Consider the following 18,912-nt stretch of genomic DNA (forward strand, 5'->3'; position numbering starts at 1 on the left):
AAAAATAGTTGCTGAAAACATGTGAAAAGACTTTGAACAATACATAACTGAAATTAAAGGTTAAAACACCAGTTTTCAGGCCTCCCTGAGCATACCCCTGCACCCCGCTTCAAAATTGCTGCTTGACTGCTCCCACAAGTGAGCGTGGCTTCAGCACATTCATGGACATGCCCTTACAGTCCTGGAGCTGAGAATACTGCTCATTTTTACCTAATTTTGACACCAAACTTCATTCAAATTTGGCTGGGTGGTTAATAACACCATCTTCTTTGGTCTGACAAACTCAGAACACATCATTCTTACTTTACATGGACTTTAAATGTTGTATTTTATGTTTACATAAAGTATTGGATACACTGCCAATTTTGCAGGTTTTTCCACTTGCAAAGCATGTAGAAGTCTGTAATTTCTGTCATAGGTACTCTTCAACTGCGAGTGACAGAATCAAAAACAAAAATCCAGAAAATCTCAGTGTATGATTTTTTAGTAATTCATTTGCATTTTATTGCATGACATAAGTATTTGATACATCAGAAAAACAGAACTTAATACTTGGTACAGAAACCTTTGTTTGCAATTCCAGAGAACAGACATTTCCTGTAGTTCTTGACCAGGTTTGCACACAATGCAGCAGGGATTTTGGCCCACTCCTCCATACAGATCTTCTCCAGATCCATCAGGTTTTGGGGCTGTCGCTGGGCGACACAGACTTTCAGCTCCCTCCAGAGATTTTCTATTGGGTTCAGGTCTTTAGACTGGCTAGGCCACTCCAGGACCTTGAGATGCTTCTTACAGAGCCACTCCTTAGTTGCCCTGGCAGCGTGTTTTGGGTCGTTGTCATGCTGGAAGATCCAGCCACGACCCATCTTCAATGCTCTTACTGAGGGAAGGAGGTTGTTGGCCAAGATCTCGCGATACATGGCCCCATCCATCCTCCCCTCAATACAGTGCAGTCGTCCTGTCCCATTTGCAGAAAAGCATCCCTAAAGCATGATGTTTCCACCTCCATGCTTCATGGTTGGGATGGTGTTCTTGGGGTTCTTCTTCCTCCAAACACGGCGAGTGGAGTTGAGACAAAAAGGCTCTATTTCTGTCTCATCAGACCACATGACCTTCTCCCATTCCTCCTCTGGGTCATCCAGATGGTCATTGGCAAACTTCAGACGGACCTTGACATGCACTGGCTTGAGCAGGGGGACCTTGCGTGTGCTGTATTATTTTAATCCATGACGGTGTAGTGTGTTAGATTCTGTCACTCACAGTCGAAGAGTACCTATGATAAAAATTACAGACTTCTAAATGCTTTGCATGTGGCAAAACTGCAAAATCAGCAGTGTATCAAATACTTGTTCTCCCTACTGTAGAAACTCTAGAAAATCTTTATTATGCTTTTGGAAAGATGTGTACACAACATTTTCTTCGGTCCTTGTCTTGATTTTGTCTCTACCTCTAAATCTGGTCTTGACAGGACTCAATCATGAAAATTTATTTGGATTTGACACCGATGATGAAGCCTACAGCTCTGGCAGGTTTGCTTCCACAGTAAAGCAGACACCAAATACATTTTCCAAAGAAGCAGACACAGAAAACATTTTGAGAAGTTGGCACAGATAATTACTCCCCGGTACTCCAGCTGGCTAATGACAGTTTTTGGCAAAATAAGACAATAGGACTACATATTTCATATATGTGTGTGTGTATCACCTCTGATTGCCATCTTCCACAAAAACCTCCACACAATATTATCTTTTAATTAGCTCTTAACCACAGCAGCAGTCCAACACTCTTCCATTTACTGAGGAGATAACTAGAGAGGCAATCAGGCGGACGAGTCAGACCGCCACTGTTAATTACCCACATGCCAATAATGAGACAGAGCCTCTTATTAGCTCCCTACAATCCAAAGCTTCCCCACACTCCACTGCTTTGCCAGCTTCCCACGGCCTACTAAAGGAGATCTGCTTTTTAACAGCGGAGAGGAAGCTTACAGCTTAACTGTATTTTTTTAAGCACCTGCAGCAACGGCTCAGGCAGGGTGTCCTTGTGTTAGTGGGAGGTAAGTGAATGTGCTTTCTTCACTCTGTCTCTCTCTGCACTTTTTAATCAGACAAGTTGTGAGGAAACTAAAAAGGGCAAACATCTGAGGGTATGTGATGCTTGTCATTACACATCAACAGGAAGCTACAGGGAGGATGCAGTTTATATGTTGCTATCAACAAATCCCATCACATCAGTGGTTTGTGGTTACTGTTATTCAGCTGCCAGACATTGGCTCACGAGATCAATTAATGTGATAACTCTAGCACAGTTGCTCTTTTTCAGAGGCAAGTGAAATGTTGACCTGTGCAAAGCTTTGAGCATATTCATACAAACTTTATATTACACTACAAAGAGATCTGACACAGACTGTGTGTTGTAAGAGGGGGAGGGGATAACATGTTGAACATCAATGCACCAGCTTGACAATGAGAGGCAGGCAGACTTACAGAAGAAGCAAAAATAGAGAGATGCACAGATGGAAAGAGAGGAATGGAAGTCAGCAGATGAGACATTTGCATCTTTTAGCTTTTCTTACAACAACCAAGTGTTTCAGCTCTCTTGGGCACAGCATTTGACTGGTCACTGACACACCACCACGCCTCCAAGCTGCCTGCTCTGACCTCCTCCTCCACTCCATTCCTCTAAGCTGTCCATCCATTGTTCCACTTTTCGGTGAGTTGGGAAATGTTGCCGTTTTTGGGCTGTAAAGCCTTTTGAGACACGCAATATTGGGCTATATGAGTAAACTTCTTTGACTTAAATAACCTTGCGAAAGTACTATAGCTGACACCATTCTGTGCCAGAAGTCTCTACTCAGACTCCTTGCATTTATGTATGTCCTTACAGTTTTACAGTTAACTTTTTACTATTCTTATTACAGTAAGGACCATGGGTGGGTATGCTTTTGGTAAATCATGATAAATCATCATATCATGTTATATACACACTGACAAATAATATCAAAAGGTGTTACTTCCTTAGTTATAGATAAATAATTTTCACAATCAAAAATATCAGTCAAACTCCTGTCAAGTAATTACAGAGGGGGTGATAATATCCACTACTTAATTTAATGCATAGTTAATTAGTTCTGGTTAGTTAATCACTGTTAGCTAATTCATAGTTAGTATGTAAAGTATGAATATGGGTGCAGGTTCTATGAGGGTTGGAATAGTTGCAGTAGAAATACCTGTCTGAGTCTGAGGTAGAAGGTCTCACTGAAGGTCTTGCGGCTGAAGTACCAGAAGCGTTCGTTTGATGGATATACCCTGACCAGAGTTTCCAGCAGGAAGCGGACTGGCTCCACCACCTCGGTGACTACAAGGTCTGCTGCAACTGTAATATAGACCTGCTTATCTGGAGCAAGGCGAGAAAAAAAAGACAAAAAAAGGGGGGGGTTACTGTAAAGGTATTATGTAAGACATAATAAGAATCGATATATGTGACGGAGAACACTGATCAGTCACTGAAGGCCATTTATCTATCGTCTATACAGTTAAAAATGTTGGTCATAAACAGCTCTACGGGCACTGCAGCTTTCAGAGTATTCAAAGTGTAACCAGGCTATGAATTGCCCACCAGTGAAAAGCTGATACACACCAGTAAGTCTGGACCAAACACAAATGGCAAAAATGGTAAAACCCTTTATTCATGTGCTTTTCCTTCTTTCTTTTTTTCAAAAAATACTCAGATCTGGTTAAACAATCTTTACTTGGATGAATGAATTATTTAGAAATCTGTCAATGTAACTGTAAACTGAAGAGATTTTGGTATTTATGTGATTGGTTTTTACCAGGAGGCAGGAAATCCACACAGCATGTATCCTGTGGGGATGCCACCCCCCCTAGTGGATAAGGACTTGACACTAATGTCTCTAACATCACAACTGAAGTCTACAGTAGATTTGTTAGGTGAAAAGGTTCTGCTAGATATAGTGGAGGTTTTAGTTTATACAACATGAACAAGAATATATGTGAGCCTAAAACTAGCTTACAATATAGTGCTCCTGTTCAGAGGATAGTCCAATTACAAAGTAGGAATAAACATAGAACAGAACATAGACAGTGGCACTGGAGAAGTTATTTCACAGTATGGAGGTTGGAGGAAAATGCTGGCATTGCTTGGCAAGAAAATACTTAACAAAACTTACCTGACCCTAACCAGTGTTTCCAGAGGGACAGTGACTGGTTTTAAAACCTCCACTTCGAAAAAAATCACCACCACTTCCACATCGCAATAATATTCATGATAATATTTGAAATTCAAATCACTTTCAAATACTTAATTCTTTGCTTTAAATCTAACTTTAAAATGCCATTTCTCTTTTATAAATAATTCAACTATAAGTGTCATTTTACAAAGTACGTGTCACAACTATTAACTGCTTCTGAGCATCTCTGACTTCTATGTTCTGTGTGTGTGTGTGTTGAAGCTAGTCTGTGCTTTATACTGCCAGTCTACCTCTGGGGAGTCCATGAGGCAGACTGCTTTGACAGATCTGCCTTCCACCTTCAAACTCTCAGAGCCTTCAGGTCAGCAAGCTGCCAAGTAGTCTAATTTGTTAGCTGTAATGGATTTAGTGAGGCAAGCTCTCTGCCTGGATACACTGGTGGGATCCAGTCTGAACACATAGACAAAGACAATAAAGAGTGATCTCTCTCAGGATTATAATGACAAATCAACTCCAGTTTATAAACTCACATACATTTCAGGTAGTAATTGTATTTTATATATTCCTGATTAATCAATATATTATACAATATATTAATTGTGTGCAATAGAACAATCCTGCATATTCCAGTATTTCATGTGCTCAATGTTTCCAATCCAACAGCACATACAGTACATGTCATGAGAAAAACGGACAGTGTGAATGAGCCCAGACTCATTTCCATCATGACCTATATTATCAACTTGTGTTATGATGAGCCTCATCATGCAAAATAATGAACCAATAAAAGGAGCAAAGTGTATCAGAACTGCATAGCTATAAGAAAGCTAGACAGGACTGCAGAGTGAGCTGCAGAAGAATAATTTCCACAAAATGCTGCTTTTACTTCTATTTCTCACAAGACTGAGTGTCTGCAGCTCTGTGACACAATGTGTTTCTGCTTCAGTGTGCAAAAACATGCAGAGCTTTGACAAGTAATGGGTCACAAGGCCAGGTACGGGGCTGTGTTACGCTAGAGAATGGATGAAGGCAATTATAACATCCAAACTCCAATGCAAGCGCTGCATAATTCCTAGACGTAACCTTGAGCTTAGTGCAGTCCCACATCACATTTGTGACAATAATGTATGGAAATAATTTCTACATTGTATGTGTGTGTGTGTGTGTGTGTGTGTGTGTGTGTGTGTGTGTGTGTGTGTGTGTGTATATATATTTCAATTGACACAGATCATACAGTCAATGCAGCAAAAAGTCCTATGTCCACTAGTATTAGTGAGGAAATACATTTTCAAAGCAGCATCAAAACAATATACAGACAGAATCAGGCTTGGTTGTAACTTCTAACTTGTACATTTAAAGCTTAAAAGTTGTTAGCTTTGCTCAGTGACATACAGCTGAAGTTGTAATCTGTGTGACTTGACAGTTAGGGGGACATTAACTCGCCTCACCTTTAGGTGTGTCTTCATTCAATGGTTGAAAGGCCGGCATGTTGGGGTTCCATGTTCCTGTGATCACATAGGCCTTCCCATCAGAGCTCTTCCCCATTGATTCCTGTGTGGGTAACAATGCAGGGCTTATGTGCTTGTGAAAATCTTCGGTCTTTTCATATACTATACAGTGCAACACTTTTAAGGTTTTTGGAAAAATTACAGTATTTGGCCAATAATAAGTGGGTTAAAAGATTATTAATCTGCAGGTCTGTTAATTCTAGATACGCTAAATTACTGAATGAATAAAATAAAAGGCTGGTATGTTATTTGATAAGGCTATAGCGAGTTCTGCTCACCATGTCAAGCAGATGCATGTCGCTGTTGCACACTTTCTGTCCTGGACTCAGCAGCATCCCAAAGCACCTAGAAGGAAGACACAGGAGGTAAAATAACAAATCAATAATCACTAATTCCACAGCAGAGGTACAGTCTGCCTTCTTCAGCAGAGTAAGTCAAAATAGTCAGGAATATGGAAACAACCCAACTGTCCAACTGGCTAATCGTGAACACTGTAACTTTAATACCTTAAAAAAAAAAAGTGACATTTCGGAAGTATTATGACACACTGTCAATTTGAACAACTCAAATATATCATCTTGCAGTTCAAAAAATGCCTAGCCTAGTATGTCTTAGGCCTTTCAAGGTGATAAAACACCCAGCTCTCCCTACCACGCCTGGCTGACAGGCTTGGAGAAGACTTGGACAGGTTGTGTTAAGAGGACAGCATAGACACACAAGAAGTTAAAAAGCAAGAGGAAAAAAAACAGTATCGAGGTCTTATAATCACATTCTTGTGGCTGAAGCAGTAAGTCCATAAATTTCTCCATCCAATATATATTGAACAATATAGTCTATGTTGTTTCCTGCTCCTGCATCAGAGGAGTAATAGCTGTGGGACAACCTCCTGTCTCTACCACTAAAGACCAAGCAGCGGACAACACACAACACTGGATGGGACAACAGAGCCTTCTCCAGAGATGCGCCCATTTCCAATTCATCCTACCAATCCAACACAATTACTTGTTATCATAAAGTCCCTTCAGCTTTAGGTTGAAGGTACTATGAAGACAGCATGGGAAGCCCTCAGAAATGCATTACATTTGTAAGCAGGATAGAAAGCAGCCTAATAAAAGGCTTAATGCAGAGCATTAACGTATTGCATCCACACAACTCATGATTAAAACCAAATGAGTATTAATAAAATACAGTGTTGTCAAACATTGAACCCATCAGAAAAGATCAGTTCTGAACACAATAGGGGTTTCCACTGACACTAAAAATAAAGGAGAAGGCAGGTGTCTGTCTAGCTCTGATAAGAACAGGAGGTGAGGGAGTAAAGAAGAAAAGGAGGAGTGACGAAGATGACCTAGTTCTTTGGTGCTGCTGCCGTGCTAGAGCACGTTAACACATAAAAATGAGAGTGATTGCAGGAAGTCGAAAGTGATTAGTTCACCAGTATTCTTCTGTCGGGGTGTTATTTTTATTATGCTCTGTTTGGCTGTCTTGACTCATTTTATTTATTTTTGTTGTTCTTACTGCTTTCTTCCTGCAATATTTTGACCACAGAGTGCTCTGTCCCTGTGAAATCATGAGTCATTTCAAACAGTCTGATGATTTCACCTGGAAAGCCATCGTAGTATGTACTATAACATATATGTTTATAGCAAGGCTATATAGATTGTGTGTGCTGTGCATACATTTTTAGAGCAGTATTTTTAGGCTCTGTATCATTACCTCCTTTTTTTAGCTCATTTGTCCTGGTGGACCTGATGAACTCTGGAGGCACAGCAACAAGATAGTTAAAATGCGATACCTCTTTTAAAAGAATGGTAAGAAAAAGGCTTAGTGGAAGAAAGGATAGAGACATCTGAAGGCCTGCAATTCCAAACCTTTGAAAGCCAAGTGCGAGATTAACGGGGGTAAACCTAAACTATAGAGTAGATAAGATTAAATCCCTCCTGAAAATGTGGTGAATAGATGCAGTATAAATAGATAAATAATTATAATAATATAAATAATAATAACAACAAACGCCAACAAAGACACACCATTAAAGGGTTGCGAGGACCTCGATGTGCATCGTTTCTTTTAAAATTACCCTCACCTTTCAATGCCCAGCTCCTTGTTGCACATTTGTTGAACTGAAACCACAACTTTCTTCTGAACACTCTGTCGCAGCTTGAAGTAGAACTTATCTCTGTCCTTGGGCACTGGACTGTGGAGAGGAAGAGGAGGGAGTGGGCTTGTTATACATAACCTCAGGGATGCGATTCCATTTTGATTTGGTGTATTGCTGTGCTGTGAAGTTCTTTAATGAGTTTTAAATTTACCTTAATTTCTATTATTGCGCTGTCTTAGTGCCAGTCTGTTTCCCAGAAAAGATTCTTTACCTTAAACTAACCCAGTTAAAGATAAAATATGACAGGTCTTCCCCTGAGTGTATTATATATTACAGGCATCTGCTGTGCTTTCAGAACAGCTATTGGGCCGTTTTATTTCAGAGGAGAACAGAAAATGAAAACCTATCCAAAGTACCTGATATATGATGGCTTGTGAAAATGGAAGAATTGTCTTACTGTGCCGATAAGCTTTATGCTCTTTACAGATGAACAATAACAGTCAGATAAAACAGTACTGCGGCACCAACTACTACAACATTTCTGTGATAACAGTCCTGATCTGATAAGAAGCACACAGCGTTTATATGTGTGCATGTGTGTGTATGTGTTTAATTCACATGCATGCCACATGATCATAATATTCTGCAGCACCATTATTCGTCAAAGATATAAACTCAAATTTATTGATCCATTATACTCAGAGACACCTGTGACATTTAACTGATGTGTGTGTATCTGCATGTGTGTGTATGTGTGGATTGGTGTGGAACCTGTAGTACCTGTAGTTGCCCTTGCCATCGTCCTCTTTTATCTCCAGTGTGACAGTGAAGGTATAGAGGTCGCTGTCAGGCGGACTGGACAGTGCTGTGTCCCTGATGTCTGCAGGCCGAGAAGAACGCCGAAAGGCTGTGGAAAAACTGTACAGGATACGACTGACCTGGATGGAAAAGGAAAAAAAATAGAAGCTTTACAGACAGAACAGGAAGGAAGTAGGAAAGACATGGTTGGATGATTCTTGCGATTCTTGGGTTGTATCCACGTGGTTGCATGTACTAATTGTAAGTCACTTTGAATAAAAGCATCACTAAATAAATGTCATTTGGAGGATGGGAAATAATAATAATAATAATAATAATAATAAAAAAGAAGAAGTTAAAGAATAAAATCTAAATGGACTGTGATAAGAACAATCAGAAAAGATAAAGAAATTAGTAAATAGAATCAATACACAAATAGAAATGAACAGAGCGTGAAAATAAATGATAGTAATACAGACGATGGTGGAATCAAACACAATAGAAGACAACAGTGCCCTCAGCTGGTTTACCAGTGTCAGTACTTATAGGGCTGTAGTAACACAACAAACTCGCACATCAGTAGATAGTGCACATATTGAAATATCTGCTCTTCAGATTAGTTAGAATGAATTCACTCTAGACAAATACACACACTGATTATGGAGGTGTACTGTATTTATTACTGTTAGTGGATGGATAATCTTGTGCACTCCACTGTCATAGTGGCTTTTACTGCAATATATAATAATCTGTATCAACACTGCTTACTTAACATGACATGTTTTTAAAAAGGCAACCAGATGAATCATGTTTTACTTAACTGCTACAGACAGCAGTGTCTCGTTCTCTTTCTTCTCACCAACCTTGTATTTTTAACTTATCTTCTGTGTAATGCAAGACTTTAATGAGTTACTCACTCACTCTAACCAACATATCTTTTAAAAATTCTGTTTCAGCTCTCTGCTATTATTTTTTTTTTTTTTTGTATAATTGCACAACATAAAGTCTTACATCACTAGTCATCTGGGGATGAGTTGCAGTTGATAATATGCAATACATGAATGTAACTCACAGCCTCCTTGATGTGGCAGGAGAAGACGTGAATCTGGAAGTCCTCAGAGCTCCGGTAACTCTCGGTGAAGGAGAAACAATCGCTTTCCACTGAACCCTCCTGTCCACGAGCACAGAACAACACCTTGTAGATGGGAAATGAGGCGATCTCAGTACCTGAGGCCTGGTCCACAATCCTGGGGAGAGTTATTTTAATTTATGTTAAAATGATGCTTTGGTCCAGTCTTCAATCACAATCACTGGAACAGCGATTAAATATACAAAATTTGAATCTAGGTAGCCTCAAGACTAACCTTTGTTTCTACAATACTAGTTTTCTAAATCACCTTATAGCTACATATGTGTGACCTGAGATCCCAAGACTTTTGAGATGTTCTGTGTCAACTTGGAAAATCACTATCAGATACTATATATTACTTTGGAATTAACATAGGTTTTGTATATTAAAAGTCTATGGTGTTTCCCTTATAATAGTACAGCAAGAAAACAAGAACCAAAAATGTTTTTTTGTTTTTTTTAAATGTCAAAAAGCATTTGTGCAGTACCGTGTGAATTTACACAACACTGGTTTGGACTGTGAACATAAATTACATTAAACTTTATATTCAACCAAGTGGTAAAGCTAGCAGAGCAGAATGGTCAGCATATTTAGCAAGATAAAAAGAAAAGCATGTCACATCCTCTGGTGTATCTATTTCATTTCATGATTCAGGGTGATGAAAAATTTCTCTCAACTCATGTAATAAGCACTTCATCTGTAAATGCACTTCCTCTGCTGGCTGACAGGCATCAGGGGTGATAGTTATTCATTGATCTCCTATCTTGTATGTACAGTTGTTTAGAAGAAGAAGAAGAAGAAGAAGAAGAGGAAGGGATATTTTATTAACAGGGAAATTCTGTTTTCACTCAGTTTTATTTACATGCATTTTAGCCCCAAACACACATACAGTACAAAGGCTCATAGATGTGCAAATGTGGAGAGAGATGGTGGAGTGATGGGCAGCCCCCCTGAGGAGTGCCCTGCGAGCAGTTGGGGGGTTCGGTGCCTTGCTCAAGGGCACCTCTCCAGCTACCAGTCCCCCTTCCATATTTTGGTCCATGCTGGACTTGAACCGGCCACCCTCCGGTTCCCAAGCCAAGTCTCTGAGCTACTGCTGCCCCTGCCAACCCTTTTACCAAACAAGAAGTTATGTAGAGGGCAGGTGTCTTTGTAGACATGTCCTGTGTTCATCTTTTTTAATGTGCCGCTAACACAGTTGTCCCTGATTTTTGTGATGACCATACTGATTATATAATTAATAATCAATTCCATTAGCGTCCTGCTAATCTGTAGTTTTAAATATGTTAATATCTTAACAAACTTATCTAATTTCCTTCCATCATAGGCCATTTTAACAGACTCAGGTCTCAACATACATAGACTTAATGTCTTAATGTGTGGCTGACCTGACAGAGCCATCTGTTCCACAGGGGACGTGCAGGGTGATGGGGATGGGGATGGCACTTTCAGCCCGCAGGGTGGCCATGGCCCTCTGTGCCTCCGCCTCGTTGCGAGGGGCTTTGACCCACGTGCAGCCCAGGTAGGAGAGCTTGTTGAACTGGACACTGTCCTCCTCTAGCACTGTGGGGCTGGGTGGTGCTGGACATGCTTCTGTGGACAGACAGGAAGATATTGTTGATTTTTCTTAAAAGTTGAAACGCGCCCTTGTGGGTTTCTGTCTGCATTCTAAGCTAAATGGATGTCTGCTTCTTTGTGGTCTAGTGAACTTGAACCATGATGAAATAATTGTTTTAATAACTTTCAATAACTCAAGAACAAAAATAAATTTCCTGGATTTTCATATCCTGTAGTCTAACAGCTCTACGACAGACTGATGCATTTAAGAGGAGAGAAAAACAGATGAGACAAAAATAGATAAACAAAAATAAAACAGTGAAAAAATAAGAAGTAAAGATAAGCAGAAGGTGATAGAGAACCATAAAGGAAGTTGCAGGGTCTTCTCTACAATCACATTTGACATTGTTACTTTCACACTTTGCAAACAGGAAGCAGAACAATGAGGGCTGCAGCTGGACTTCCACTGCTGACTGGCACTTCTTTCACACCATGCTAACCATTTCCTCTAAGTTCACTCAGCAGTAGTGCTACAAAAACACTTAATCACTGAGGATGTGAAAAATAAAAAAACTACAAGTAAATAAACAAATAAATGTACATAGTCTTAATGTAAAACTTTCTGCCTTGAATTTAAAAATATATTTTATCTTTTATGTATTTTAATGATTGAACTACCCACAGCAGATATGACAGATCAAGTGAATGTGTTTTAATGTCCTAACTTTAACCTGCTTTGTTTCCTTGGAATTAAAGTTTAGATATACCTTGATTTCTTGCTGTTTCTTGTGCTACAGACTCCGGTGTTAACAACATTATTATTTCACCGCAGGCCCAGGGAGAAAGAGACAGGCACATGGCTCTTTCCTCTTTGAAACGTGGTATCACTAGCTGTTTCATTTCACCTCAAAGTGAGGAGCTTTACAGGAAGGGGGCCAGGGTCACACGCCTACACTTTATTAAAAAACGCATACAGAAGTGCTCATTGGGCTTTATTTGGTCAGATTCTGAGCATGACAGGTACCTTTGTGTAGTGTTTAAAGAGCTGAGGCTGAAATCACACTCCGCACAGGCAAATTTGATGTTTGTACAGTTGGGGGTACTAGATATTTTTAACCTTAAAACCAGGACCAGGACTGAACAGGGACATGAAACCAGAGGCCCCAGAGGGATTGGAACCCTGGGATTGTCGATGCCTTGCACATGCCAGTGAGCTCCAGTGGAACAGTATGTTGACCAGTGTTAGTATGCTGCTTTTGTACTGATTTTTGTTGAAGTGCCAGGGTCAGCCTGGCCTTGCTGATACTCAGGGCACTTAAGTCAATGTCAAAGAGTTTAAATATCAGCCTTGCCTTGAAAACACTGCACTGTTGTTTGAAACATTTTTCCAGTTTGGCCTGAGCCTTTAGTTTTGCCTGAACTGATCTATCAGGTTTTCTATTTGTTGCGATTTATTGTCCCACATGCTGGCTGATAGTGAAGCTTGCCTAAATATAAATAAACTAAACGTGTAGTATATATACATATAATATGTTTTAATGGGTAAAATACTGATAGAATTCGGGAAATGTTTAGATGTAGTGTGTTCAGTGCCAAATAGTAACTAAATCAACTGCTTTCAATATTTTACTTAGATGAAGGAAGATTTATGCACGATGGGCCTCATTCACAAACACTAAGCACAAATCTGTGTTTAAACTGTGCCCTAAAAAATATAAACACACACCTTTTAACTAAATGCAAAGCATATTAAAACCACATTTATGAAAAAGGCTTTGATAGACAATAATATGTAAAACAGTTAATTTACTAATGCTTTGGCCAAATGTAATAAATAACCATTAAACTGACCCTCACCTATTTTTATCTCAACTACACATCTTTTATTGTTTGTTTATTTCATTTCATACTTGTTTTGGTTTGTTTTGGCATAGATGACTCAAGTTTGAATTGTATTTCTTTTTTTTTTTTTGAAAGTTTGATTGATTGATTCACCGCTTCCTCCATGATGCACATCTATGAAAATGTATTTATCCGGTGCGCTTAATTTATGAATCTTATAATATATAATATGTACAAATTAACAACATTTCTACACACATATTAGTAAATGAGGTACATTCATTGTAAATGGACCTGAAAAGTCCTGAGTCTATACCTGCAGGTTGCTGCTCCAGGACTCGAGGCTCTGGGTTGCTGTGCTTCTCCATCTTTTCGACATTACTCTTCTCCACCTTCACCTCATCGTCATCATCCAACACCTCCTCCATAGCTTTCTCCAGCTGATCACTCCCGTCCAAAGACATCTGAGGCAGATATGAAAAAGAGAAGAAATAAGTGCATTTCAATTTGCTGTCAACATAGTTTCTTGGTTGTAATCATACAACAAAACCCGATGAAATCCACATTTCATTTCACACTTCAAGTGGCTTCCTGTTGGATCATTTTGTGCTATAGGGAAATAGGTATTTAACATTGTACCGTTCAAGTCAGGTGCAAAAGTCTGTCCATGTGTGGTTCTAACCTTGAGCCTCGGTTTGCCGCCAGAGCCTTGTGGTGACCCGGCAGCACTGGGCTGTACAAGAACAAACTCCTCACTAGTGACGGTGGCCACGGACTCTGTAGAGCTGCTGACTTTTCCCAGAGAGGAGCGGTCATCCATGACTGGCTCGTTTACTCAGAATCGGCTGGGGAGACCAGGGTTAAAGCTCTCCCCTTCCCTCTTCTGTCCGCCCAGCTCTGTAGGAAGGCAGCCTGCATGCACAACAAATGAATTGCGTTAGATTACAGAGGTGGGTTTTTTTCTGGTATGTTAGGCACCATGCTGATAACTAAATATTTGCTTTGGAGACATCTGTATAACAGATGAGGTGGTGGATAATCTTATCTGTGAAACTTACTCCATTAGAGAGTTACAAGATTATCTTTGATGACTGGCAGTACTTTCTAAAAACAAAGTAGACACATCTGTCTAGGACTTATTAAACTAATAAAACAAGTTATATTAGGTCACAGCTGAGCAACATGTGCAGTGTTGTCACTGTGCAAGGCAAAGCAACACGCCAATTCGGTATTTGGACACAGAAAGGACATACCAAACACTGTCGGACAACTTCCTGGTTTTGTTGGCCACGTTTTAGGGTTTTACGTCTGGACCCAAGTTATTCCGAGTCCCTCGTCATCTTTGAGTTAATGATACCAGCCCAGAAATTAGCACAGTTTGTACACCTTACCACAAATCTGCTGTTGTGCAATTCCTAAAATTGTTTTCGGTGCTTAGGGTGTGATTAGTGTCTTTCCAGATCACTTTGCCAGTCTGTCACAGCGTCTGACAGGCCCAGGCTGGCAGCTGAATTTCTGGATGGTTCCATTTTCAACATGATTTTGATAAAGAACTTTTTCAGCATTAAAGAAGTATGATATGAAGAATTCTCCCACCAGTGGTTAGTTTCAGTTGAACACACTGCTGCCATCATTTTGACAGATTTGTGACCAAGCAAATATTAACAGGCATACTCCCTAAATGCCACAGTGGACGCATAATCAGTGGACAATGTTTTGTGATTGTTGTGATTATTATATCAAAACTATTATATCAGTGATCAGAACTATAACAGCCAAGTAACAATTAGTACTAAGTTAACAAAACCCATTGTACCCGTTGGTCGAGTGTTAATTGTTTTTTTTGTTTTTTTATTTACTCTTGTTGATTCTGTATATGATCTCTCGTACAGCACCAAAAGACAGGCACAGACAAAGTCAGCACATGTGTATTAGCCCATTGCCTCTACATGTTACATCCTGCAGGCTGTTATTATCCTGATGAGCTGGACTAACAAACAAATGTGTCTACATGCTAAGCTAGTTAAAACCTGGCTGCAAGCAAGCTTAAGAGTAATGTTTAATTAATGTTTCATAGAATGAAAACGCCCTGTTTTTACCTAATAAAAACATTACCAGAGGTTAATTCGTACTTCTAAATTGTGATAATTTGTTGCTTTTCTCGATTTCACGTCATTGTGTTCTGAATATCTTTATGTTTTTGGATTGTTGGTTAGACAAGACAAAAGACCTGAAGACATCATATGTGATGTCTATAAACTAAATGATTGATTAATACAGAAAATAATTTAAAGACGATAATAAAATAATCCTTACCCGCAGCCCTAGATGTGATAGCTAGATATGATAGAATCATAATGCAACACCTTACCTTGTGTCTTTGATAGATATAGTTTAATTGAATCACAACTTTTATTTTCAATGTGATGAAACTTTTAAAAGATGCCAAATAAAGCTCATCTGACTTTCTTGTTCCATTCAGGACAGTACCAACAGCGTTGCAACTGGGAGTGGGCCATTTTATCAGGGTCGCTAATAAGGCAAACACACTGAATATTCTTTACATCTCAAACAGCTAGCGAACAGCTGTGGTATGAGTCACACAGCATTTATAATGCCCCTGTGAAGGACCATGCACACATTCAAACATGTACAGACACACATACAAACAAGCTAACACACATGCATGAACAGGGCATTCATTCACACACAGTGACATGATTACACGCATACAAAAGGCATTCATACACGTATTAACCCCTGCAAATTACACAAACATGCAGATATACATGAAGAAAGCAACAGGGTCATGTGCTCCATCCGTACTTATTGAATTACACGAGAACAGTGTGAAGCAGAAATGCGAACACTCCCACCGATTCATTGACGGAAGAAGCTGCGACGAGAAGGAACCCAGAGAGGAAACACAGACAGTGACAAGGCATGTTGGGGAATTAATATGTTTGGATCTCATGTCTCTTCTTATAGTCAGACTGGTATCTTATACATTTGGTAAACACACTGTAGCCAGACCAAACTGGCTATTAATTAAAATGACTTAAAGTTGTTGACTGTGCAACTTAAGAACATCCTATAATCTTGAGAACACTGGAGAAGAAAAGCAACATGTAACACAGTATTTTAAGTAAGAAGAGGGTAGCCTCAACTTCAGCTGTTTGTTAGAAGAAAATAAGGAACTAACTCATTTTACTGGCGTTTCAAACCTGGTTATTAAAAATAAACAACAGTATTTATATTACACATTTAACCTGTCTCACTCTTGCTTCCCTTGTGTGGCTCGATAGTCGCTTCCTCTTTGACTGTAACTCAAACTGTTGACATGGCAGCTTATTTGCACCCAGTCATTACTAGCCCGCTCTTCTAGTGCAATCACAGTTGGCATAACTTGCTACCCAACCAATGCCTGTATGGAAACTGTGAGTGGCCAGTCGTGGAGTCGAGGCTGAGCTACACCCACAGGCACCGGGGCTAACCAGACATATTACTTCTGTGAGGGTATGTGTGTGCATGTTTGTTTCTATGGGTCGACTTACTTTGCTGCTTTGTCACAGTTAGTGTCAACAGACACCATGAATACAGTAATCCCAGTCATGGGAATCAGATCAGTAAACTTGAAAGCTAACTGAAACAACTCAGAGTCTATTAATACATTTTATAGATCACTCTGTGTACAAGATGCACGATTAGTGACTTCACAGGAGTTCTGGGAAGACTTTGACTCTCACTGTTTCTTTAGCTGGTGAGAGCCAATACATTCAGCTTGGTGTCTCTTCTGGTTCGAGATAATGATGGCTACATGTCAGAAATCGAAATCCATCTGCTTGCTGACCAACTGCTGACCTTCCTGCAAACAACACAACTAAGACATACCAAACCTGCTGACTGCAGCTTTCCTGCCTCCCATTCACTGAATGATTACGGGGCATAAGCACACTGGACAGACCTGTTCAATGAGTATAAACATAATAACACTGTGAGGATTAGGCAGCTAGAAAACGATCTACCATCAACTAGATTCTATTACTTGGAAAAGTATCATTTATGCAGTCTTTTGTCCCTGATCCCCCCCATTGTACACCGACTATGCAGCCATCAAATCACAGTTTACAAAACAGGTAATTACTGACAATGTGTTACAATAGTGTCGTTGGTACGTGGATGGGTAAATATACCGAGGCTAGGTTGTGACATTAGCACTAACAGGGTTGGGAGATCATTTCCTTGTACACCTTTAGGTTCCTGGAAACTCATCTTTGCAAAGACATCCATCGTGCTGCAAGTAACCTCAGACAGTTCTCCTAACACGTGAACTGAGCCAGGTGACTTTCCACACAGCCCCACGGAGAAACGGACAAACCAGCTTTAATAGTGACTGTAGCAGGAACCTGCTCCGATATATCACACCTGTTTTTGAATCACTTCCTGTTAGGTTGTTCTCGAGTTATTTTCATATTCAAATATGTGCTCACATCTGTTTTGTTGGTTTATGGTATATTCAAATGTTTGATGACCATCGTGAAGGAAGTACACTGTTCGAACTGAAGTACACGGTTATAGTTTCAGAAAGTACAACACAGCTGCAGCAACACAACGCTTGCATAGAAGACTATGAATAGACTATGTATTTCTGTAAATCTGATGAGTTAATATGAAAGGGAGGCTAATTAATTCCTGATACACTTGTTAGCTGTCCGGCTGGCGGTATGGTCTTATTAGTAGCTCCTTCATGACTCTCCATTAAAAACACAACAAAAGGCCACTTTGGTCTAGTGGAAACGCTAATGATTTTTTCACGCTCAAACTGCCACAACAATGCCAGTCAACCATTAATTGGGAAACCAAATTATTACCAGTATTTCTACATGTCACTCCACACAGCCAAGACACAGACAAATGTGTGAAACTACTTATTTCATTCACCCAAAGTTGTTCCAAGAAGTAAAAAAGCAGAATATTTCCCTATCTGAGGCAATAAAATCAGAAATATTTTGGTATTTTGCCTGAAAAAGGAATAAAACATTTTATAAAATGAGAAAAATATTAACTACTAATCTCTATGAAGAATGTCAGACTTCACACAGACAAATCACAACCATATAAGATTGTGGAGTTCAATTTTACACTAGAAGGGATAAATAACTCTATATTGATTAATGGTTGACTGGCATCTGTTTCAGTAGTTTATTTAAAAATGTGCAGTGTGTCAGATTTCTGGAGCTCCATTTACAGAATATTACAGAAATGGAATATAACATTCATAACTTTGTTTTGATTAGCGCATCATCATCTGATCATAAGAATTGTTGATCTTTTATTTTACGTGTACAGTCTACCGCCAAAGAGTTGAAGCAGATTTCTACAGAAGCCCAGATCAGACAAACTAAACACCGGCTCTATATGTGGTATTATATCGTGGCCACCATAGTTTCTCCTTCAAACTAGGAAGGAGAGAGTGAAACGACTACTGGACCTTGAAAATAGACAGTTTTTGTTTGTTTTTTTAGGAGTAACTCTAGTCTTAAAGTGTTTTTGTTTGTTTTTTTAGGAGTAACTCTAGTCTTAAAGTGTTAGACTAACTCTGACTTTAAATATTTACACGGCACTTTTTTAAATTATTATTATTATTTGACAACTCTGCAGGATACAAAGGTGATCATTTTAATTATTCAGTTACTTTCTCACCCACTGGATTAAATGATCAATTATGATTTAATATCGTCTCAGGATATCCAGTTTATGTCTCATG

At 39.4% G+C, this 18,912-nt stretch overlaps 1 protein-coding gene across 3 annotated transcripts in view; it reads right to left on the bottom strand.

The window, feature by feature from the left end:
• rabgap1l (RAB GTPase activating protein 1-like) overlaps window positions 1-18,912 on the bottom strand; it is a 113,674-nt gene that overhangs the window by 93,625 nt on the left and 1,137 nt on the right. For 2 of the 3 annotated variants that reach the window (XM_027290169.1, XM_027290170.1), the window contains 9 exons: window positions 13,828-14,057; window positions 13,462-13,609; window positions 11,135-11,339; window positions 9,690-9,864; window positions 8,600-8,757; window positions 7,805-7,915; window positions 5,997-6,063; window positions 5,659-5,761; window positions 3,230-3,396 (listed from right to left, as the gene is read on the bottom strand). In XM_027290169.1, the coding sequence (XP_027145970.1) occupies window positions 3,230-3,396; window positions 5,659-5,761; window positions 5,997-6,063; window positions 7,805-7,915; window positions 8,600-8,757; window positions 9,690-9,864; window positions 11,135-11,339; window positions 13,462-13,609; window positions 13,828-13,965 (1,272 nt within the window). In that variant the 5' untranslated portion in view covers window positions 13,966-14,057. The remainder of the gene's footprint in view (window positions 1-3,229; window positions 3,397-5,658; window positions 5,762-5,996; window positions 6,064-7,804; window positions 7,916-8,599; window positions 8,758-9,689; window positions 9,865-11,134; window positions 11,340-13,461; window positions 13,610-13,827; window positions 14,058-18,912) is intronic. The other variant, XM_027290171.1, reaches the window with a different exon arrangement.

This window comes from Larimichthys crocea, chromosome XVII (genome assembly GCF_000972845.2).
Source record: "Larimichthys crocea isolate SSNF chromosome XVII, L_crocea_2.0, whole genome shotgun sequence".
Classification (NCBI taxonomy): Eukaryota; Metazoa; Chordata; class Actinopteri; family Sciaenidae; genus Larimichthys; species Larimichthys crocea.